General features: G+C 37.8%; 1 protein-coding gene and 2 long non-coding RNA genes across 27 annotated transcripts in view; 1 reads left to right on the plus strand and 2 right to left on the minus strand.

Annotated features, from left to right (window-relative positions):
• SPINK5 (serine peptidase inhibitor Kazal type 5) overlaps window positions 1–24,972 on the plus strand; it is an 86,914-nt gene that overhangs the window by 41,078 nt on the left and 20,864 nt on the right. For 7 of the 22 annotated variants that reach the window (XM_086412241.1, XM_086412242.1, XM_086412243.1 and 4 more), the window contains 16 exons: window positions 1,275–1,402; window positions 2,969–3,056; window positions 8,227–8,354; window positions 9,999–10,083; window positions 10,955–11,082; window positions 11,791–11,854; window positions 14,117–14,244; window positions 15,303–15,399; window positions 16,842–16,969; window positions 18,596–18,668; window positions 19,568–19,695; window positions 19,836–19,914; window positions 22,584–22,711; window positions 23,511–23,583; window positions 24,285–24,374; window positions 24,484–24,611. In XM_086412241.1, the coding sequence (XP_086268367.1) occupies window positions 1,275–1,402; window positions 2,969–3,056; window positions 8,227–8,354; window positions 9,999–10,083; window positions 10,955–11,082; window positions 11,791–11,854; window positions 14,117–14,244; window positions 15,303–15,399; window positions 16,842–16,969; window positions 18,596–18,668; window positions 19,568–19,695; window positions 19,836–19,914; window positions 22,584–22,711; window positions 23,511–23,583; window positions 24,285–24,374; window positions 24,484–24,611 (1,673 nt within the window). Of the gene's footprint in view, window positions 1–1,274; window positions 1,403–2,968; window positions 3,057–8,226; window positions 8,355–9,998; window positions 10,084–10,954; window positions 11,083–11,790; window positions 11,855–14,116; window positions 14,245–15,302; window positions 15,400–16,841; window positions 16,970–18,595; window positions 18,669–19,567; window positions 19,696–19,835; window positions 19,915–22,583; window positions 22,712–23,510; window positions 23,978–24,284; window positions 24,375–24,483; window positions 24,612–24,972 lie in introns of those variants that run through there. The other 15 variants (XM_086412249.1, XM_086412250.1, XM_086412252.1 and 12 more) reach the window with 5 other exon arrangements.
• LOC147369624 (uncharacterized) lies at window positions 5,605–19,856 on the minus strand. The gene is made up of 5 exons (XR_015167662.1): window positions 19,782–19,856; window positions 16,671–16,731; window positions 15,057–15,167; window positions 10,925–12,866; window positions 5,605–6,518 (listed from the first exon to the last, which is right to left on the minus strand). It is a non-coding gene; the product is annotated as an uncharacterized LOC147369624 (long non-coding RNA).
• Window positions 22,865–24,972, minus strand: part of LOC147369625 (uncharacterized) — a 151,551-nt gene continuing 149,443 nt past the window's right edge. For all 4 annotated transcript variants that reach the window (XR_015167654.1, XR_015167659.1, XR_015167651.1 and 1 more), the window contains one exon: window positions 22,865–23,040. This is a non-coding gene — a long non-coding RNA (uncharacterized LOC147369625). The remainder of the gene's footprint in view (window positions 23,041–24,972) is intronic.

The following is a 24,972-nucleotide window of genomic DNA, read 5'->3' on the forward strand; positions in this document are numbered from 1 at the left end:
CCTTTATACTAATTTTCTCAATAACTCTGTTACCTGGAATGATCTTTTTATTAATATTAGTAATTCAGAATTGAAAATTTGTTCTATCCAGAATGTCTGAACAGTTTCTAAAATCCTCTAAGCTTTTTGAATGATCTTAACACATTCCTCCTTCTCTCCACTCCCACTGTTATTCTTCTCATTTCAAATATGCCTCCTCCAACCCTGGACTCTGTCTGTCAAGTAACTCTCAGAAAGATGTCAACCAGTTTCTCCAGCCATTATACTTTCCTATTTTCTCTCCCCAGATCTTTATTTCAGATATGTCTTTATTTCTTAGTTTGAGAATATTTTTTCTCTTCTTTCTCAGCCTTTTAAAGACAAATGGAGGCTCATAATATTCTTTGGGGGGGGAACATTCATTTAAAAATGTTCAGCTTTACTGAGATATAATTGAATTACAACATTGGGCAAGGTGTATAGCTTATTGATTTGGTACCTTATAAATTGGAAAATGCTTGCCACCAAAGCTTTGGTGAACAACTCCATCATGTCACATAATTACATTTGTCTTTTGTGTGGAGAACATTTAGTCTCTTAGGAACTTTTACATATATAATGCAGTATTGTTAACTATAATCACCATGAACTAGAACTTATAACTGCAAGATTGTATCCTTTGATTACTTTCTCTCTCTCTCTCTCTCTCACACACACACACACACACACACACACAGTAAACACCATCTAATTCAGTTTCTGTGAATTTGGCTTTTGGGGATCCCACAGATAAGTGATACTATACAGTACTTGTTTTTCTCTGACTTACTTTACTTAGCATAATACACTCAAGTTTGTCCAAATTGTTGTAAATGGCAGGATTTCCTTCTTTTTCATGAAGACCTGGTAATATTCTCAGTTTTTCCAGGAAACCTCCTCTTCTAGGCCTGTTGAATTTCCTCCCCTTTGATCTTTCCTAGCTTTTATAGACTGTGATGTGTGACACATCATAAACATATATATTTTATTTTGGTCTCCACCAATTTTATCAGCCTTCCTCTGCACCTCTATTGTAAGCACCCTCAAGAGGATGCTGACGTTAAACACTCTCAGATCCACTAAACAGTCAGAACAATTCTGAGTCCACGAAAGAAGACTTTTAAATGCTTACTGATTTACTGTTACATGTAGTCACTTTTTTTCCCCTTAACTCTGCATTACTTCTCCTTCATAACAGAAAGAAGTGTAGGAAGGGTAGAAAACCACTCTGAGAGTGTATTTTCTTCATTTTCCAGGAACTCTGCAGTGAGTTTCGGAACCAGGTGAGGAACGGAATGCTCATATGCACCAGGGAGAATGACCCTGTCCGTGGCCCAGATGGCAAAATGCATGGAAACAAGTGTGCCATGTGTGCAAGCCTGTTGTGAGTGTCTAAGCTCTTCTCTCCCCTTCATTCTCTTTACAATTTATCAGCCCTGTCTCAATTTCTCCATAAATGTGTAGAATATAGACCATGACTTGAATGCTAGACAATTTTAAAGCACATGGAAAAGACATTAAGTAACACTGAGTCACAGTGACAATGTTATTCTCTATTCAGCTATCTCTCTATCTTCTAGCTAATGCATGGGAAGAGTCTTAATTTAGTGCACATATGTTTTTAACACCTGACAATCATCATTTGTAACAAAAAGAGACCAGAAGTTTGATGATCTGGGTGAGATTAAGTGTTTGGTCCCCCACCCCTGACATTTTATGATTCTGTGAGTATACTCAGATGCCAGTTAAGGGAAAACCAGCTGAACAGAAGTCTCTGGGGTCAGTGTGTAAACATGTCTAAAATAGCCTAAACAAGAAATGGAATAGAATGGATTGCATTTATCTTTTCAGGGGCATTACCATATGCAGGTGAAATACTCGGATAAGTGGCTTACTGTAAGAGAGTGAAATCTGTAAGAGGCAGGCCCCATGATGGATGTTTACTAAAAGTCTTCTTCTTTAGCCATGTCCAGGTCTTTGGGCCACTGTTTTTCTGAGTGGAGCCAGAGCTCCATCGCGTAGGACAATACAGACATGGATTATTACCACCTCTGCTTCACCTCCTCTTTAGATTCTCAATCCTCTAGTGAGCCTCACACATAAAATGCTGAGAAATATTTAAATAATATTTGTTTAAAGAAGTGCAGAGTTATTGCCCCTTAACTTTCACATGTCTTGGTCTAATCTAAGTATATTCACATAGTTCCTTAGAGGAAAGATTAACAGGGGCAGTCAATAAAAAGTGCCTGAGATTCAAGAAATCAGGGTTTTCCCCTTATCGGCTTGATTTGCTAGTACTGTATTAGATGACTATATTAGATGTGATAAATGCTAAGCATTTTTCCAGCTCTGATATGATATATGTCAGTAGAAAATAACAAGAATGTCAGAATTTTAGGCTCATGACTGACCTCAAAATGTTAGTTGTTGAATCTTCTTGGACTTGAATCATTATTATACTCGAAAACTTGAGTTTCAATTTGAATATTAATTCCATGAAAAAATATTAAAATTTTTAATTCTATATTAAAACATGATTAATTACCAATATGAGCCCCTCATCTGCTATGGTATCACCCCTTGCTCTCATCATTAATATGGTAATTATTTAGATATAAAAAGCAATTTAAAAATTTTTTAAAAATTAAAATCAAGGCAACTGTGACTTTTTCCCCAGATCATTGATTGAAGTCACCGAAAAAAAAAATACTAGCCAAGGTTCACATACTGATAAAAAAGCATACTAGGTTTATTTTTTTTTAAGGATGATTGTAAACTACTGAATTTATCTGCATTATTGGGCAAAGTATTAGTACATCTTGATTGGATAAATCTGTACTGAAGACTAAATCTGACGTTTGGTCTGGAAGATTCTTACTCCTTTTTAAAATACGTTACTGAAGAGAATGAGAAATTGCATTTAGCTTGTATCTTCTGTATTTTATTGCAGCAAACTTGAAGAAGAAGAGAAGAAAAATAATGGCAAGAAAGAAAAGGATAAAGCTAGGTCTGCGAAAGTTAAGAGAGAAACAGTGCAGGTAATTGTTTCACATCATCAGAGCCACATAAACATTGCATTTTCTCTGGGCAAGGCTCCTGCTTCCACTGTCCTCAGTGACTCTGCAAACTGAAGAGCTATATTTGGATCCCCATACTTAAGAAGATTCCTTCTTTGCTCGGCTTATCTATCTAATATCTGATCTAGTGCTTGTGCGTTTAAGAAGATAATCACCCTTTTCTCCACTGACCATGTGAATTATAGTAATCGCGGGAGATGTATCTGAATGCAAACCAACAGAGGTAGAGTTTAGACTTTTCTCCCCATTGTTTTGTATTAGAATGTTTAGTTTAAAACAAAATCCCAGTTAATTCTCTGTAAGATCTTGAGAAAATTACTTAAAAGCATCTTTAAGCCTCAAGTTTACATTCTATAACATCTCACAGGATGATGACAATGATGATGGTCATGGCTATTAATTATGTAGTGGCTACTGTATGACATGTTGTATAACAATTTTATAACTGATCTTTGTAGTAACCATTCAAGGTATATATTATTATCTGTATTTATTTTAAAAAAGGAACTGGAGGCTTAGATAACAAGTTAGGAAATATATATTTAGTGACTATATATGTGTGTATAGATACATACACACACACGCACAGTAACTTGGGGCTAACAGTTGAACCACATGTTCTGGCTCTGAAGCCTATGATGCTCTTTAGATGTTGCCCCCAACCTCCATGTGTGATATTCTGAAGGCTGTGCTTCCAGTCTTCATCACTCCTTTCCTTTATCTTTATCTAACTTGGAAGATCTCATTTCTGACTGTTTTTTCTGCTCTCATCTTTGGTTCTGACTTTGAAGAAAGACTAATTATTTACAAATGTAAGGCAGGTTATTTATGCCACCCAGTGGCTTCTCATCTCACTTAGAGTAAGAACCAAGGTCCTTCTAGTGACTGACAGTGCTATATGGAACCTGACTTCTGTCACCTCTCAGACCCAGTTTCCTGCTCTTCTACCCAGTGCCGTACTGGTCACCTGGTTGCTTCATGGACATGCCAAGCATCGATTCCTGGCTTTCCAGCCTGTGAACTCAAGAACACTGTGGTTAGAGTCCTGGGCTCTGGACTCAGACTGTCAGGGTTCAATACTGGCTCCATCTCCTTACCAGTAACGTCAGACAGTTAACATCTATGCATTTTCATCTCACTTATAAAATAATAATATAGTTATCATTATGTATATTATGTTTATGGAGTCCCCAGAAACCTACCCAAGAATAACAGCACAGCCCTACACACATTAGGTCCTTAGTACTGTACATACAGTGAGCTCTGCCTTCTATGCGGCTTTCTTCCTACTCAGTCATGAGTGTTCATTTCCACCAGCTGTCAAAATTCTGACCATTTCTCATGACTCAGATTAAGTATTTTCTATTTCTTAAAGATTTCCCCCATTTATTCCATAGATGTAATAGCTCTAATATCTATTATTTCTCAATTATACCATTTTAAAATTGTAACATATAGATGCATCTACGTATTTTATCCAAAGAAACTAAAATCTGTGTTCTATTTTTTTTTTTTTATTGGTTTCTTTGACAAATTACCACAAACTGGGTAGCTTAAAACAGCACGTATTATCTTATGATTATTTAGGTTATAATCTGGCATGGATCCCAAGGGGCTAATAGGGCTGGCTTCCTTCCTGGAATCTCTATGAAAGGTCCTTTGCTTTTTCTAGCTTCTGGAGGCTGTTGTTGTTCCTTGATTCCTGGACTTTTTCCATCATCTTCAAAGCTGACAACACTGCATGTCTAATTGTTCTCCCTCTAATTAATTTCAAAAACAGGATACAAGAGCCCTATCATTCACATTAGTTTAATTTACAAAACAAAGTGCACATAAATTATCATATTTTCTGTTTGTCATCATCCAGCTATGGAGGAATACCAGTACTCCCACCTTCAATTACGATTATTCAGTAATCCTTCGACTATTTTATATCGACTTCACCTTATTTTATAATTTTACAATTTACAAGTAGCACAGCAAACTCTGCATCTACTCTCACATAGTCTTAGGTAAACCTCACAAGGTTTACCTTTATTTATTCTATTTCCTAACAACAGCTGCCAAAGTATAACTCTAATAATTGTGTTTTTTTTTGGGGGGGGGGATAGTTGACACAGCCTAAAAATTTGCCTCTAAACTGACTCATTTTCTTAATAATTTTTTGTTACTTGGAACCATCTTTTTGTTAGTAATTCAGAACTGAAAGTGTTTTATCCATAATGTCTGAAGAGTTTCTAAATCCTCATAGGTTTTTTGAATGGTCTTAATACAAGCTTCCTTCTCTCCATTGCCATTGTTATTCTTCTGTTTCAAATATGCATCTCCCATCCCTGTACTTTATCAAGAAACTCCCAGAAAGTTGTCAGTTTCTCTAGGTATCATACCTATATTTTTCTTTCCGCATATTTTTATTTCAGATATGTATTTCTAAGCTTAGGAATGTCTTTGCTTTTTCAGCCTTTTAAAGACAAAAGAAGGGTCATAATATTTGTTTTTTGGGCACAGTATTTTAATTTAAAAATGTCCAACTTTATTGAGATACAATTGGATTATAACATTGGGTAAATTGAAGGTGTATACACTGGACACTTATAAATTGAAAAGTGTTTGTCACCATAGCATTAGCAAAAGTTCCATCATGTCATATAATTGCAACTGTTTTCTGTATGGAGAATATGGAATCTCTTAGGAACTTTTAAGTATATAATACAGTATTCTTAACTATAATCACCATGAACTAGAATGTATTCATCTTGTATCTGCAAGTTTGTACTTCTGACCACTTTTTCTCTTGCTCACACACACACACACACACATACACATACATGTAGCCACCATCTGCTTTCTGTGTCTGTGAATTTTGGCTTTTGGGGATTCTACAGATAAGTGATACCATATAGTATTTGTCTTTCTCTGACTTATTTTACTTAGCATAATACATTCAAGTTTTTTTTTTGACTCCCTGATATGACATTTATTGATCTAATATATGATGTTTATTGATATAGTAATAAATTGACAGTTAAGGAGACTAAAGTAGAGAGAAGTCAAGGCCAACCGTTGGACAATACACTGTCACACAGTCTTACTGCTATTCACTATAATGCCTACTAAATTTTATATTATTTCAGCTTCATAACTCATTTTTAAAAAATTTTGATTGTAAATTTTGGGGCTGTGCTGGGTCTTCACTGCTGCTCGGACTTTTCCCTACTTGTGGTGCACAGGCTCCTCGTTGCGGTGGCTTCTCTTGTTGCAAAGCAAAGGCTTTAGGGCACATGGGCTTCAGTAGCTGCAGCATATGGGCTCAGTGTTATGGTTCCCAAGCTCTGCGGCACCCGCTCCATAGTTGTGACATACGGGCTTAGTTGCTCCATGGCAGGTGGGATCTTCCCAGACAAGGGGTTGAACGCATGTCTCCTGCATTGGCGGGAGATTTAAAAAAAATTTTTTTTAAACTTATAAAAAATTTAAAAAAATTATTTATTTATTTTAATTGGAAACTAATTACTTGACAATATTGTGGTTTTTGCCATACATTGACATGAATCTGCCACGGGTATATTATGTGTCCCCCATCCTGAACAACACCCCTCCCCATCCCATCCCTCTGGGTTGTCCCAGTGCACCGGCATTGAATGCCCTGTTTCATGCATCAAACTTGGACTGGTGATCTATTTCACATGTTTCAGTGCTATTCTCTCAAATCATCCCACCCTTGCCTTCTCCCACAGAGTCCAAAGTCTGTTCTTTATATCTATGTCTCTCTTACTGTCTCATGTATAAGGTCATCGTTACTATCTTTCTAAATTCCATATATATATGCATTAATATACTGTATTGGTGTTTTTCTTTCTGACTTCACTCTGTATAATAGGCTCCAGTTTCATCCACCTCATTAGACCTGATTCAAATGTGTTCTTATTAACAGTAATATTCCACTGTGTATATGTACCACAATTTTCTTATCCATTCGTCTGTGATGGACATCTAGGTTGCTTCCATGTCCTGGCTATTGCAAACAGTGCTGCAATGAACATCGGGGTACACGTATCTCTTTAAATTCTAGTTTCCTTGGTGTGTACGCCCAGCAGTGGGATTGCTGGGTCATAAGGCAGTTCTATTTCATTTTTGAAGGAATCTCCACACTGTTCTCCATAGTGGCTGTACTAGTTTGCATTCCCACTAAGTGTAATCCCTCAGTATAAGAGGGTTCCTTTTTCTCCATATCCTCTCCAGCATTTGTTTGTAGACTTTTTGATAGCAGCCATTCTGACTGTCATGAGATGGTACCTCATTGTGGTTTTGATTTGCATTTCTCTGATAATGAGTGATGTTGAGCATCTTTTCATGTGTTGGTTAGCCATCTGCATGTCTTCTTTGGAGAAATGTCTGTTTAGTTCTTTGGCCCATTTTTAGATTGGGTCGTTTATTTTTCTGGTATTGAGCTGCATGAGCTGCTTGTATATTTTTTGAGATTAATTCTTTGTCAGTTGCTTCATTTGCTATTATTTTCTCCCATTCTGAAGGCTGTCTTTTTACCTCACTTATAGTTTCCTTTATTGTGCAAAAGCTTTTAAGTTTAATTAGGTCCCATTTGTTTATTTTTGCTTTTATTTCCATTACTCTGGGAGGTGGGTCATAGAAGATCTTGCTGTAATTTATGTCAGAGAGAATACACTCATTTTATCCAAATTGTAAATGGCAGGATTTCCTTCTTTCTCATGAAGGTCCAGTAATATTCTAAGTTTTTCTAGGAATCCTCCCCTTCTAGGCCTGTTGAGTCTCTTCCCCTTTAATGTTTCCTAGCTTTTATAGATTGTGATGTGCGACACATCATAAACATATATATTTTATATTGGTCTCCACCAATTTTATCAGCCTTCCTCTGCACCTCTGTTGTAAGCACCCTCAAGAGGATGCTGACATTAAACATTTTCAGATCCACTATAGAGTCAGCACAATTTTGAGTCCATGATAGAAACTTTTTAAATGCTTTTGATTTACTGCTATATGTATTCACTTTTCTTTTTCTTTCTTACTCTGCATTAGTTATTCTTCAAAACAGACAGAAGTGTAGAGAGGGTAGAAAATCACTCTCTGAGAGCATATTTTCTTCATTTTCCAGGAACTCTGCAGTGAGTTTCGGAACCAGGTGAGGAACGGAATGCTCATATGCACCAGGGAGAATGACCCTGTCCGTGGCCCGGATGGCAAAATGCATGGAAACAAGTGTGCCATGTGTGCAAGCCTGTTGTGAGTGTCTAAGCTCTTCCCTCCCTTTCAATCTCTTCATGATTTATCAGCCCTGTGTCTCAGTTTCTTCATAAATGTATAGAATATAGACTATTACTTAGATGCTAGACAATTTTAAAAGCACATGGAAAAGACATTAAGTAACACTGAGTCACAGTGACAATGTTATTCTCTATTCAGCTATCTCTCTATCTTCTACCTAAGGCATAGGGAGAATCTTAATTTAGTGCAAATATATTTTTACACCTGACAATCATCATTTGTAACAAAAAGAGACCAGCAGTTTGTTGATTGATCTGGGTGAGATTAACTGTTTTTAACACTTGACAACCATCATTCATAACAAAAAGCAGAAATTGGATGATCTGGGTGGGATTATATGTTTGGTTCTTTTCCCACCCCTGACATTTTATGATTCTTGAGTATATTCAGATACTGGTTAAGGGAAAACCAGCTGAACAGAGGTCTCTGGGATCAGTGTGTAAACACTTCTAAAATAGCCTGAACACGAAATGGAACAGCATGGACTGTATTTATCTTTTCAGGGGCGTTACCATGTGCATTATTACCATATGAAATAAATATTTGTATAAGTGACTTACTGTAAAGATTGAAAGCCTTAAGACTTAGGGCCACATAATAGATGTTTACTGAACTGTCTTCTTTTTAAGCAACATCCATGTTCCTCTGGGTCCCTGTTTTCCTGAGTGGGGCCAGAGCTCCACCGTGTGGGACAATATAGAAATGCAATCATTATCACCTCTGATTCTACTCCTTAGATTCTCAGTCCTCTAGTGAGCCCCACACTAAAATAAATGCTGAAAAAAAAACTTAAATAATATATCTGTTTAAAGAGGTGCAGCGTTATTGTCTCTTAACTGTCATATGTTTTGGTCTAATATAAGTATATTCACATAGTTCCTTAGAGGAGAGATTGATAGAAGCAGCCAGTAGATTAAACAGTGCCTGAGATTCAAGAAATCAGGGCTCTCCTCTCACACGCTTGATTTGCTAATGCTGTATTAATGACTATACTAGGTGTGATATATGCTAAGGATTTTTCCAGTTCTGATAATGGTACATGTCAGTAGAAAATAGCTAGGATGCCAAAATTTTAGGCTTATGATTTCCCTCAAAATATCAGGTGTGAAATCTTCTTGGACTTGAATCATTATTATACTCCAAAACTTGAATTCAAAATTGAATTTTAATTCAAGATAATATTTAAATTTTTAATTTTATAGTTAGACATGGTTTATTTTGATTATGGGTCCATCATAGGATTGTAGCAATCCTTAGTCTCATCATTATAATTGTAATTATTTAGATAGCAATTTTGAAAAATCAAGGCAATTGTTGCTCTTTTTCAGATCATTGATTGAAGTCACTGACAGAAAAAAGTCCACCCAAGGGTCACATACTGATTAAAAAAAAAATACTAGTTTTGTATTTTTAAGGGCAATTATTAACTATCGAAGTTATCTGCATTATTGGGCAAAGTGTTAGCACCTCTTGATTGGATAAATTTGTACTGAATCTGATTTTTGGTCTGGAAAACTCTCATTCTTTCTTAAAATATATTACCAAAGAGAATGGAAAACTGAATTTAGTTTGTATCTTTTTTTTTTTTTTTTTTAATTGCAGCAGACTTGAAGAAGAGAAGAAAAATGTTGGCAAGGAAGAAAATGAGAAAGCCGAGACTGAGAAAGTTAAGAGAGAAGCAGCACAGGTAACTGTTTCAGGTCCTTGGAGCCGCATGAACACCCCATTCTCTCTGGGCAAGGGAGAGAAAGACCCCACGTACTACTTTTTTTATGGTTTCTCTGACAAATTACCAGAAACTTACTGGCTTAAACCTTACAAACTTGTGATTTTATGATTGTTTAGGTTATAACTCTGACATGGACCCAAGGGGCTAAATCACAGGGTTGGCAGAGCTGTGTTCCTTTCTGAAATCTCTACAGGAGAGCCTGTCTCTGCTTTTTCTAGCTTCTAGAGGCCTTTCATGAAAGTGCTTTGGGTCTTGGACTCTTTCCATCATCCTTAAACACTGCATCTCTAGTTGTTCTTCTGTAGGCACAGCTCCTTCTCACTGTGCAGTCTTAACTTGTCCAGTCTTAAGGTTTGACCCTTGTGACTTCACTGGGCACACTAAGAGAATCCATGATAATATCCCCATCTCTAGGTCCTTAACTTTTTCACAACTGCAAAGTCGCCTTTGCTCTGCAACATATTCACAGGTCCTGGATATCAAGACTTGGATAGATTTCGGGTCAGGAGCTAATATTCTGCCAACCACAAACTGCTTTATGAAAGGGACAATAAATAACTGTTTTTAATCTCTCACAGTGCTTACTTCAGAATGATATTTGAATTAAGTTGAAGGTTTTCTAAGGAGATAAGTGATAGTAATCTTATATTCCACAAAAATGTGTGACCTCAGCATCTGAAAAGTGTCTTGTCTAGTATTGACCTTCTGTGTCATCATCTTGATGCATCCATTATGTTTGGGGCATTATATCCTAGTTTTCAAAAGGGTAACGTGGAGGAAGCGTTCAGTATTTCATTACCTGATGCTTAACTCCTCCCTCATTTGGCAGGAGCTGTGCAGTGAATATCGTAACTACATGAGGAATGGACAACTTCCGTGCACCAGAGAGAACGACCCCATTGAGGGCCCCGACGGGAAAATCCACGGCAACATTTGCTCCATGTGTGAGGCCTTCTTGTGAGTAGAGCTGCGGCCACTGTTCCTCCTAAGTGCTGGAGAGGCTAGGCCTGTGGTGGGCGAGAGAGAGCATGTTGAAGGCTCCCTCTCTGAGGCAGACAGTGAAGGTGACCTTTTCACTGAGTTTGGGGATTTACTATTACAAAGCTGTCTACTTAGTGCATTTCTTTATAGTGTTCTCAGTGTTCTGAAAGGTACTTGAATTGCTCTTAAGGGGAGACCATGTACTAAGGGGAAATTCCCCCAGAGTTAATGGAATACAAGGATTGGCCATTTTTGTTCTGCATACATACTGTCATGAATAACCCAAAGATGTAATCACTGGGTGCTAACAAATTGAAAGTACCCTATCGTCGCATCAATTTTTTAAGTATCCTCATCGCTTCCTGGGAAGAAGGACCACAGCTTTGTTTTCCAAAGGAAGCAGAGTAGTGAAAATGTATTTACTGGTTGGCTATGCCTGTGTCTTTGCTGCTGCTGCTGCTAAGTCGCTTCAGTAGTGTCCGACTCTGTGTGACCCCATGGACGGCAGCCCACCAGGCCCCTCCATCCATGGGATTTTCCAGGCAAGTTTTCTGCCTGTGTCTTTAGGTAACACTAAAAATAAGAGGTGCAGAAGTAAGGGAATATATCTATCTAGAGAGATCCCCTTTAGGATAATAGGTACGGTACTAGGAATGGATTGATCCCCTTGCCTTTCTCTTACAGCCAGCAAGAAGCAAAAGAAAAAGCAGCAGCTAAATCCAGAAAAGCTAAGAGAGAAGCTGAAAAGGTAGTTACGCTGGAAGCTTCATACCACAATGAAGCTTTGTAGTTTCTCTTTAAAAATAACTCACGGGATCACTGAAGGCCTATGTGCGAGAACTCAGGTTCAGTTAGTCCAGGCCTCGATAAAATTTTCTTAAAGAGTCAGACAGTAGATATTTTCGGTTGCGACTATTTGGTCTCTGTCATGACTACTCAGCTCTACTACTGTAGCTCTAAGGTAGCCATGGATAATATGCAAACAAATGGGCATTTATTTTGCATAAATAAAATTTTCCAGTAACTTTTTATTTATGCAATAAGGTGGTGGGCCAGTTTTTGCTCACAGGCCATAGTCTGCAGACTTCTAATTTACTCCATTGCCCTATTTTTAAATGATTTAAAATCCAGAGACAGGAAGAACTTGTGTACAAAGGTAGTGAGAATATTGGTTTCAGAATCTTTGTTTTTCCAAATTTGTCACACTTGAAAAATGGGAACAACAGAATTCAAGACACCAAATCTAGCATTACCTCCATACAACATGGAGCTTTGGATGAACACATTTGGTCAAACCAGGAGTGTCCCTTGCTTTCATTATTTCTGGGGCCAGCATTTGAGCAAAAATTAGAGCAACATTCCCAAATAATATTTTCTTGGTTCCAAAAGGACTCACTCCAGGTAGATTTTTCCAGGTTTGTGGTCATTTCCTTGCCCCCATCAAAAACTATTGATGTTAAAAATAATCTCTAATGAAATATCACTTGGAATTCTGAATGATTTGGTTTGTTTTACAACTGTATTTCCCACAATTGAGAATCTGAATTTTTAAAATATTAGCTCATATGCTTTCCTTTTTTCAACATCAATAAGAGACTAGTCTTTAGCATCAGATGATTTCTGATTTCACATTAGCTACTACCAATAAACTATCCTCTCATATTTCTTTTGCTAAATATGACCAGTTAGGGAATCTGGCAGTGAACCTTGCAGCAGAGCTAGGAAAAGTCACTCTTGTCTTCACTGAGTTTCGACTTGAACTAAAAGAAACAGAAAAAAATACAAAGTCAATCTTACTTGCCATCAGTAATTAATTATATGATCTTAAGTATTTGCTTATTCCATCTCAATTCCTCATAAATTTACTGAGTACTTCCGAGATGTCAGTCATTGTAGATATGTGTAGAAATATATTATCTCACATTATTGTCATAACAATTCAGCACATGTACTGAATACTTAATATTGGCATTATTATTTTAACTGTGTGGAATTTATATTATTTTCACTTTATAGAAGAGGCAGTTGAGGCACAGAGAGGGCAAGACCCCTCACCCAAGGTCGCAGGGCAACAGATTAGAATTCTAACTAACAATATTAAATAGCCATCAACACATTGGGTTTGTCTGGACGCACCTGGAATATTATGTTAAATTCTGTAGGAAAGGGAAAGAAATCAGACTGAGAAATGGTGCAAATGACTGAAAAAGACTGGAACAAAAGGACTGAAGTATCTGGGGGTGCTTTGCTATGGGAGAAGGACAAGAGGATTTTCTCCAGATATTTGAAGGAGTCCGTGTGGAAGAAGAAAAATATCCTCAGTTTTTCTGAGGGAAGTAAGATATGTTGACTTTGCTTACTGGTTTGAAGGAACATACTCATCCTATTTGCAATGACATCTTAGAAAAATAAAACGCTATGAATAAGGATCCTATAGGAGTGATTAGAGTTCCCTTCCAAGATCCTCCTAAGTAGCACATGGCTAATTTGTGGGAATGATCTAATAGAAATTCTGGAATGAATTGTCTGGAGGGTAATGAACTCCTTATCACTGCAGGTGTTACAGTGCAAATTACACAAATTATTGGCAGGCGTGACATAAAGGGGAGTATCAGGTGAACTTCAAAGTTCTACCTAAACCTTAATTCTTTAAAATTCTATGCTATATACAGTGTTCTTATTGCATTATAATATAATAGAGATAGACAGTGAAGTCTTGATTAAGAACTGTGTCCAATCCTCTGAGAACCCAGTTTATTAAGAGATTCTTGCTTATGTGTGACTGCCAGGTTCAGTCTGGACTTGGAAGCTAAATCTCAAGGAAAAAGAAACAGGAACCTCTTTTTAAGTCCTGTGGTCTTAGTAGGAATTGAACAAAACAACTGCCAGAAAGAAACATTCATAGGTCATTTTCCTTTTCCTTTTTTATCTCCAGGAAACACTTAGTAGGGACCCAGTAGGGTTATTTTCAAGAAAATACCCAAGCTCTTGCCTTTTCTCCTCCTTTTAGGATGCATGCAGTGAATTTCGGAGCCTTCTTCAAAATGGAAATCTTTTCTGCACTCGAGAAAATGACCCTGTGCGTGGCCCAGACGGCAAGACCCATGGCAACAAGTGTGCCATGTGCAAAGCAGTCTTGTGAGTGTGCAGATCAAGTCCATGCTGTGGGTGGCAGAGCTGGGAGGATAATATATAGTGTTGGTTCTGTCCTTACATGTATTGTAAAAGCAACAAAGGAGTAATTGCTAAATGAAAAATGATGTATACAATGTGTTATGGTAGTTCAGGAAGGAGAGAGTTAATAGAAAGTTTTATGGAGGGATAAAACTGGATCTGGTAATTTGGATAATATGTGAACAGTACAGGAAGGAATGAGGATAAAACAGGGAACAGCATAGGTAAAATCTAAAATTAAGCAAGGTGTAGTATGTACATAGAAGAGAAAGTCATTTTAATTAGAACTTATCTACTTCACCAGCTTTGAAGGCCAGATCATGGATTTTGAAGCCAATTCTGTATATAGTGATGAGCTGCTAAAATTTTTCAGCTAGGAGAATAAGTGGCATAAATGTGGTTCCTTTTTGGAAGATTCATATGTTAGCAGTAAAAAGAAAAGCAAGGTACCAAAATTCAGAATACTGTTGGTGGTAGTAGGGAGTTACAGTAATCCAGCAAGAGGTAACTAGAACACAGAGCTAGAATAGAAGGTGAGTACATCAACACGGGAGACACAGCAAAGTGAAACCAATGTAAACAGCCATGTGAGCTAAAGAAGAGGGAGCAGTTAGGGATGGCTCCAGTGTTTTGTCCTTTCTGAAGGAGAATTCAGGAGGAAGAACACATTTGGTAGAGGAGATAATTATGTTGGGACCTCTTTAATATGAGGTGTTTGAGAGAAATCCCTCTGGAGATTCACGGGAGCATTTACAAAATGCTAATTAATTGCTCACCAAGTCTTGCTTGTGGTTCCGTGAACGCTGGTTTTCTTCTACTGCAATAAGAGTCTTCCAGGCAAAAGGATGCAACGTGTAATGCATTTTTCTATTTTCAAAGAATAGGGCCTGCAATGTAACAGATTCAATAAAAGCTGGTGGATTCTATAAAAATCTAATATGGTCATAGGATGAGAAACTCATAGAAATGCATTCCACTTTCTGTAATCTATTATTCCCTACCTCCCACTTTCTAATTTTCAGCCAGAAAGAAGATGAAGAAAGAAAGAGAAAAAAAGAGGAAGATCAGCGGAATGCTGCGGGCCATGGTTCCAGTGGTGGTGGAAGAGGGAAAGCTAAGGTCAGAGCTGCCTCTGAGTTCCATAACCAGAGTGGGCTCAACTCAGTGGCACTGGGCCATGGCAGAGCCTGTGGTCAAAGGCTATGAGTGTACACAGTGCTGAGCTGGAGAGCATCCTTGGAAGGACAGGGGATTTCCCCCTTATGACTGCAGAGTAATATCCAAGCAATTTTTAGTTTCTCTAGGGCTCACTCTGACTTCTCTGAACTTGAAAATAATTAACATGATGACCTGATCCCAGTCTCCTGACTCCTCTTTCTGTCATCTAGCTTTGAAGCCAATACATGATCCTAGGAGAGGAAGTGGCATAAATATAATGATGATCCACATCACGTGCTCTTTAGTTCCTTTCATTATGCGCTCTCTCTGACTGGAGCCACTTTTGGGAGGTATATTTGCTATTGTTCCAAGACAGGATAATATGGTGAAAGAGCATAGGTTTTTGAGTCAGGTAGTTTAGGGTGTGATCCTACCTTTGCCACCTAGACTTGCAAAGCATTGAATAAATCACTTCATCTCATTCAACTGTATAGTTTCTCATACTTAGCAGTACTCTTATAGGGATACAGTAACTTAGGCGAGTGTTGGCACATTTCCTGAGATGTTTTAAATGTCACTATGACAATGTTGCATACAAGCCCACTCCTCAGGCATGTGAACACAATTGCTAAGATCACAGACACCTTGTCTTTAGTCGTATGACCTGGGTATGTTAAGACCCTCTCTTTGCCTCCAGATCTGACATAGGCCCAGTATTTGTCTCTGAAAAATTTTGGCTTTTATGTTTGTACGTATTTTCTCCTATAGGAGGTTTGAGTTCTTACTTTCAAGTACAGACTTGTTAAGACCCTTTGTCTATCTTGTCTAGAATTTACTCAAGCCTGTCTTCTTTGGCATTTTGCATGATTTTATGCTTTCTCCTAGCACTTCTTTCTCTCTCCTATCTACATTAGAGGTCAGCAATTTTTTTTTGTTTTCTGTAAAAGGCCAGATAGCAAATATTTTAGGTATTGCAGGTTACACAGTTTCTGTTACAACTATTCAACTCTGCCACGTCTATGGGAAATCAGCCATAAATAATACCTAAATGAATGAGTGAAGGTGTGTTTCAAGTTTTATATATAAAACTTCCTATATAAGAACAGACAGCAGGACAGATTAATGTTGTAGGCTAGAGTCTGCTTACCCTTGGTCTATGCGATTAAATTCCAGCCAGCTTTATAATTTCCTTGTGTAAAACCTTAAAAGCAACATTACCCATGACAGCTGACCTCTTAGAATATGGATGATTCCAGCCTCTCTTCTGTTGACAGCAATCCTAGGTGTTACATGCTGTATAAGAGGAGATAGATAAGAACTTCTGACTCAGATTATTTAAGAAACTTAATAAACATACAACAGACCAAGTCATCCAGGGGGCCTGCTCTCTTTTCCCTTTTCAGGACCAATGTGCTGAGTATCGGGAAAAAATGAAAGATGGAAAACTCAGCTGCACTCGCGAGAGTGATCCTGTCCGTGACGCAGATGGCAAATCATACAACAACAAGTGTACCATGTGTAAAGAGATACTGTAAGTACTTTGCTCAACCTGTTTGTCTAAAAGAGATAGACACATATTCCTCCTGAATTAATGGCTGTTTCTCATTTGCCTGTAGTTTCTTTCATGAAATTTCTGTTAATTCTCAAATATCTCCTTCTATTGCATCTCCTAAGGAACAATGAGCCCAAACAAGGGCAGCTGATTCCTACTCTATTTTGTATCATAATTCTGTGAACTATAAGCCACTGGAGATTTTTTATCAGATCCGTGACTGTAAATTAAATTCCACCAGACTGAATCATTAGTCTCTTTTTCCTAATATTTTGTTAAGGTTCCATGACTTAATGTTTGTTTGAATCTTCAGGTTACACTGACTACCACTTCCCTATTTTTATTTTCAATTGAAGGATAATTGCTTTACAGTATTGTATAGGTTTCTACCAAACATCAACATCAATCAGCCATAGGTTTACCCATGTCCCCTTCCACTTGAACATCCCTCCCACCTCCCTCCCCATCCCACCCCTCTATGTTGTTTGAAAGAAATGAAACTCAAACCGAGCCCCGGTTTGAGTTCTCTGAGTCATATAACAACCTATTTCTTATATATGAAAAGGGAGCTCCCTAAAATACACACACACACATATATTCATGTTATATATATTCATACACATTTCTTTTAAGCATAAAGCCAAATGAAACTTTGAAAGAGATATACATGTACCAGAGTTCTGTACTGTTTGGATCTTGGAGCAGAATCACCTGGGTTATTAAAAGTCAGATTACTGAATCTCAAGGTAGATCCTGTCAGTAAAACTGTTGGGATTGACAGTGAATCTGATTTTTAAAATCTCACAGGTCATTCTTAATGTACATGAAAACTTAGGAACCACTAGCATAAATATTTTATCAGAAAGGTAAAAGATTAAAGAAACCCCTGCCCCCCAAACCGTAATCCTAAGGTACTTCCTACACCACTTGTCTTCTATCTTGGAATCCACTGGTAACCTAGATAAATTGAAATATTAGTACTAATCACTCAGTCATGTCCAACTCTTTGTGACCCCATGGACTGTAGCCTACCAGGCTCTTCTGCTCATGGAATTCTTCAGGCAAGAATACTGGAGTGGATTGCCATTTCCTTCTCCAGGAGATCTTGCCAACCCAGGGATCAAACTTGGGTCTCCTGCATTGCAGGCAGATTCTTTACCATCTGAGCCACCAGGGAAGCTTAGGAATAAGAATGATGAATTGGTAAGGAATTAAAACTACAACTTATGAAAAAAAGGTGAAAGAACTGAGGAAGCTGGACTTGGAGACCTGAAGCTTGCTTTTAAATATCAGAAGGATTAATATCAGGAAGAGATAATGGATTTAGCAGGCTTGTTCCATGCTTTCCTGAGGGTGTGAAGTAAGGATGAAAGCTACAGGGAGATTAATTTGGACATATATGAAGGAGACTTGGACATTAACTGAGTTGATCTCACTAGAATATCTTGTAGTGGGGAGCTTCTTCATACCCAAGGTGACTGTCCATCTCTGAGAGGTGCAGAGAGATTCTCTATGAAGAAGGTGGATTAGGATACATAAACTCTTAGGCCTCTTCCAAACCTGGATATGTGTTAACAACATGACTACTGAACTCTTCTTTTTTAGGCAAAGAGAAGCAGAGGAAAAAAACAGGCAATCTGTCTACAGGTCAAATGGGACTGATTCAGCATCAGGAAAGGTAAATCATTAACTAGGTTTGGGCAAGAATGGTCTTTCTGTAAGTCATTACTTGACTATCAAAAAGGTGGAAAGAGCATGCCAGTTGTTGCCAGTCAAGATCTTATGCTTAGAAGCTCAGAAGTCATCATGAATGTGAATATCACTGATAACTTGTTCGGTGCAGAAATTTAACACCAAATGGAAATCTTCCAGCCTAACACTTTATAAAACACTTTTATAAAGAGTAGTTTATTTAATTATCTCAATAACCTGGTCAACTAAGATTTTCCCTATCTCATTTTATAGATGGGGAAAATGAGGTTTGGCTGCTATAACAAATTATTACCAACAATAGCTTAAAACAACCCTGATTCAGCATCATATATTTCTGGAGTTCAGAAGTCCTAAACAGGTCTTAGTGTGTTAAAGTCAAGGTGTCAGAGAAAGGCTGCTTTCCTTGGTGGAGGTTCTGGGGAAGATCTTTTTCTTTGCCTTTTTTTTTTTTTTAATGTTGTATCATTCCGACTCTGGTTTGCCTGCCTTCCTGTTTCACTCATAAGAATCTTTTTGATTATAATGGGCCCACCCAGATAATCCAGCATAATCCTCCCATTCTAAAGTGACCTGGTTATAAAGCCACCTAACCTTGATGTGGGGGAGCTCTACACTGGACCACAGAGGTGTCCAAGTGATCATTTTTGGACTATGTAGCCTTACATGGCAAGCAGGAATTAAGGTTGAAGATGGAATTCACCTTCAGAAATTACCACTTGGACACCTCTGTGGTCCAGTAAAGAGCCTCCCACAGCAAGATTAGGTGGCTGCCCAACTCCTAAATCAAAATCTTCAAAATTTTCAAGTTCAGTCAAATACTATGTGAAAATAGCCATCTCCAATATAATTTTTGCTTCTTTTCAGGATGTATGCGATGAGTTTAGAAGTCAAATGAAAAATGGAAAGCTTATTTGTACCCGAGAAAGTGACCCTGTACGGGGTTCAGATGGCAAGACACATGGTAACAAGTGTGCTATGTGTAAGGAAAAGCTGTGAGTATTTTTCGAAAATGAGCTTTTAATTGTTGAGTCTTAATCACTCATCCGTTCAAGACAACTTTTTTTTTTTTTAAGCATACCTGAGGTCTTTGTTCATTTTGGTTGAAACGTTTCTTCTCATTTTTCTCTTCAAGGGAAAGGGAAGCAGCTGAAAAAAAGAAGGAAGAGGGGGACTACACGAGGAACACAACCGGAAAGGACAAGGAAAAACAGGTAATACATGCCAGACGTATCTTGTGCTCAACTGCTGTCACACCTGACTCTGCAACCTCATGGACTGCAGCCCTCCAGGCTCCTCTTGTCTATGGGATTTCCCAGGCAAAAATAGTGGAGTGGCTTGCCATTTTCTTCTCCAGGGGATCTTCCCGACTCAGGAATCAAACCCATGTCTCTTGCATCCCCTGTATTGGCAGGTGGATTCTTTACCATTAGTGCCACCTGAGCATGCTTATGCTTAAATTTGGATGAGTGGTTGCAAGCTTGGTTTATTCAACAAATAAACAGAATGCATATTATGGAATGCATACTCTGTCCCAGTTGTTGTGAACTTGATGATAAACAAGAAAGACATGACCAGATATTCAAAGAAATAACATGGAATTTAACTGTCCTTGAGATGGCTGGATGGCATCACCAACTCGATGGACATGAGTTTGGGTGAACTCGGGGAGTTGGTGATGGACAGGGAGGCCTGGTGTGCTGCGATTCATGGGGTTGCAAAGAGTCGGACATGACCAGGACTGAATTGAACTGCAACTCTGATGCAGTTACCACACATTATAGGAACAATGGCAATTGTCAAATTATTGTTATCAACTTGATCTCCCCCCTGAAGTTTAAAAACAGTTATGCAAATAGATGCCAAATTTATAAACAAGAAAAGGATCTAAAGCTTGGAGCTCCAGATGGTAAATTCTTGGCACTCTAGTGCCATCTTGTGTTCAACTTGGGGTTTTAAAAATGAGGTTCAATGTTTTACACCAGCACATAGACGATGACACAGTGCAACCTCTTCTAATCCAGCTATGGACTGAGAAGAGTGAAACAGTGAAATTTCCCCAGGAAAGTTTTCCCATTAAAGAGGCAACTTGTCATTAGTTTTATGCTGACTAAGCAAAATGAAACATTAGTAGTAATGGTCATTTTTGAAAAATAAATTGGGAATATCTGTTACCCATATTTTGGTAGATCAATGGCTTTGAGAAAATACTTTATTGTACAACTTGAAATGACCTCTACTGGACATGTATTCTAGATTGTTAAATTTCTTTCAAGTTTAAAAATATCTATCTCAAGAATTTCAAAAAAGGAAAAAACCTATATGTACGTATAGAAAATACCTAGATATTTTTTGTGCCTGTGGCAAAAAGAAAGCTACAGTCTTATCTACAAATGCAAACTAAAATAAGCTTTATAAAGTACATGCACCATCGTATTTAAATCTGCCCACAATCAATGCAGTAGGTGGTAGTGTCCAATTTTACAGTTGAGGAAAAAATTCAGAGAAGTTAACTACCCACAGATAACAGATGGAAGAGCTAGAGATTTGCACCCAAAGAGCAAAGGCTGCAATATCCTCACAGGGGTGCTACCATAGACACAGATGTATGCGGCATTTTAGGTACCTGGAAGAGGAAAACAAAATTCTAGCAAATTTAAAAATGATGGCTATGAGACATTTCGTATGTTGATCAGGTGGTTGGTTCCAGAGAATAAAATGCTATTAAACAAAGAAAAGTAGGTCTGGAGTTATTCATGGTACCACAATTTAAAGAAAGGTAACTCCAATCTAGGTTATTGATAGCATTTTTAAAGATAATTTCTCATATACTGTAACTCTTTGGGCTTAAAAAAAATGTTTAAGACAAACTTCTATGGATGTTCAAAAATTTCAACAGGGGTTAAATCCTGTGGGCCCAGTTCCATTGCCTTCTTTTTAAGGTTCTTATTTTGCAAGGAGCAAAGACGGCAGCTAGCTCCATGTTCTTAGAGATGTGCCAGGAGTCTTTATCTTCTGTCATGTAAAGGCAAAGAAGGCAAGGAATCTATAGCCTGGTTATTAATAGGTTTCTGATCTCTGTTCCAACACTGATTTTAATCACTTACTATCTGTGAACTTTTTTCCTCTCATCTGTAAAATGGGGATAATGTGTGCTTATCTTACAGACTTTTTAATGACAACCAAAAGAAATCCATTACCACACACAACAAAATGCTAAGAGTATAATACAGATTTGCTGAAACAATTTAAAAAAAAATTTGTTCTTGAGGAACAAAGCTAAAACTTTAGATGTTTATATGCCGCCTTGCCAAAGGATGTCTTTCAATTCAGTCTAGGGCTTTTTAATGTGTGAAGTAATGAGTTGAGGTGCAGTGCAACAAGTTTGGGGATCAACCCAATGAAACTGTATAAAAATGGCACAGGCTGCCTTAGGTGGCAGTGAAATTCCACTGGGGCTGACAAGTATTTGAAGGGATGCTGTGGAGAGGATTCAGACTTCTTAAGCAGATACTGAACACAGTGCCTGTAAAATGGGTCTCCAGCCTCTGGGATCTAATGCCTGATGATCTGAGGTGGAGCTGATGTAATAATAACAGAAATAAACTGCACAATAGATGTAATGTGCTTGAATCATCCCAAAACCACCCCCCGAGCCCCAGTCCATGGAAAAATCGTCTTCCACAAACTGGTCCCTGGTGCCAAAGAGGTTGGGCACCGCTGCTTTAAAATACATTTTATCTCTAAAATTTTATTTTCTCTAGATTTTAATTTTCCTCCTCAAGGGTTATGAGTTTACATATAACCAACCGATCATATTTTCTGTTTTAAAGATCAGATGGTTGTAGAAACATCTCTTTTTTGTTGTTGTTCTTATTGGCAGGATCAGTGTCATGAATTCCGGAACATGGTGAGAGATGGAAAGCTTATTTGCACCAAAGAAAACAACCCTGTTCGAGGCCCATATGGCAAGACGTATGCCAACAAGTGTGCTATGTGTCAGAGCATCTTGTGAGTAGAGAGGTTTATGAATCAGTTTGATATGCTGTGTCTGCTCCCCAGAAATTGGTTCCTTTTGATTTAAAACTACGGTGTTTGGCATCACACATTAAAAATTTATACTAATAGCTCCTCAGTTTAGAAGAGGACAGTAAGTTTCCAAAGCACTTTCATAAGAAATTTCTATTTTGAATATTATGAGAAGCATAATCATGCCAGGAGCAGCTGGGATAGGAGAACACCCTGTTGTATCATGCCAACATCACTGACCTTCAAAGAGGAAGTGTCTCAGATAAGTGACATGGGACAGACCCGTTCACTCTGCACAGCCTCAGTTCCTCCTGTATATAAAGAGAATAATAACTACACAATAGAGTTTTTGTAGGGATTCAAGGAGATAATATTTTTAAAATGTTTATAAACTTTAAAGCATAATAGTAATATAAAGAACAATCAATACAGGAGAGTTATTGTAATTCAGTAAAAAAAATAAAAAGGAGAAATGAAGCAACTCTCTACCTGAGAGTCATAAATAATCCTATTAGGAAAAAATGTACTGACCCTTCAGATGTATATCACTCTACACGACAGTATAGAAACTGGGTTTATGAAAGTTGACAGCACCGTCACAAATATTTTATGAAAACCCCAATGATCAGAACTTATTTGTTTAAAAAGTATCTTATGTATTTTTTAGATACTAGCAAACAGTGTTAGATATTCTAATGTTTAGAATTGGAGAAATATTTGGTTAAACAATTCAATAATGACTCTGGAAAAACTACTCTCTCCCTTTCATAAAATTTTTCAGTGAGCGAGAAGCTAAAGAAAGAAAAAAGAATGAAGAAGAAAGATCAAGAGCCAAGCCCTCAAATGATGCAAAGGTTATTTTTTAAGATACGAAGATAACTATTTTACTTTTTGTCCTCAGATTCTTGTCTTCCCCTTCACTTTTTGGATAATAAAGTTGCTAATCTTCTGCTTCAAAGAAAATTGATTTTGCCAATATTGTCATGTTGGGTTTTAATAAGATTTATCTCCTGGCTTTGAAGTTTAATGTTTTTTCTCAATTTTATAGAGAATTCTCCTGCAGTGTGTATTGATTATTGCTTTGGTTTCTCCTGTTTGGGAGAATTGTGGATTGAAAAATAGTGGGTAAAATTCTTTACCACCTTAACTGCATGCTTATGTCTGACACTTTAAATGTGAAATGAGGCTTCATGTTGCTTGTTGACACTGATTTTAACAATTTATGTAAAATAAACTAGTCTCAAAGTCTCTCTTTTAGTGTCTCTCCTTGATGCCTTTCCCATTTTCTCCAGAGGGTCTTCTGAGCATCAGTGAATCAATAGTGCACATGCATGGTGCTGCCTTTTCTATTTGCTTTTCAAGATCACAAAGAAGACATCTTCAATCAGTCTTTCGCCAGTGATAATGTCATTCATAGAGTTAGACAACTGTGGGATTGTCCTCTGGTCAAGAGCGTATCTCCCGTGAAAAGTAGAGGAAAGGAAAGATTGATGGAAAGGGCGAGCAAGACCAGGAGGTCTTTCAAGTATTGTTTTATGTTTCCCTGTATTTCCAGGACCAGTGCAGAGAGGTTCGGAATGAAGCGGAGGACGGGAAGTTTAGAGAGTCTGGGCGTTCCTTGGCCTCCATTGCCAGGATAAGTGCAGTGAGTCTGAGACCAGAGCCAAGAGAGGAATTCCTAAAACCAAGTTTAAGAAAGTAACCAAGGCACAAAGGGAAAAAGCCATGCCCACTTCCCTTTTCTTATTTTCTAGGATGAGTGCAGTAACTTTCGGCAGCATGTGAGGAATGATGAGCTCATGTGCACTAGAGAGAACGACCCTGTGCTTGGTGCTGATGGAAAGTTATACAAAAACAAGTGCTACATGTGCAGAAGCATCTTGTGAGTAATAGGATCCTGTACCCCCTTCAGCTAGTGCGGGGACTGCATTTTTAGAGACTGTTGATTAAATACTCATGTGCTCATGAATCCATGCAGGCTTTAAACCAAGTCTTTAGATGCAATGCTTTTAAGTTGACAACACCCAGTACAGGAGAAAGAACAGTTGGACTTGAAGACAGGAAATCCAGATGGAAGTTCTAATCATATTTACTAGCTATGTCACTTAAAAAAAGTTTCCAACCCTCAGTATCATAGTTACAACAAATTATTCCAAATCTGTTCTACAACTAGATCACACTTAAGAGAGGTCTTAAACACACACACACACACACAGATTAGTCCTTCAAGATAAGTTAGAGTC

Source organism: Bos grunniens, chromosome 7, assembly GCF_055505025.1.
Source record: "Bos grunniens cultivar Pamir isolate PY7600 chromosome 7, Bosgru_T2T1.0, whole genome shotgun sequence".
NCBI lineage: Eukaryota > Metazoa > Chordata > Mammalia > Artiodactyla > Bovidae > Bos > Bos grunniens.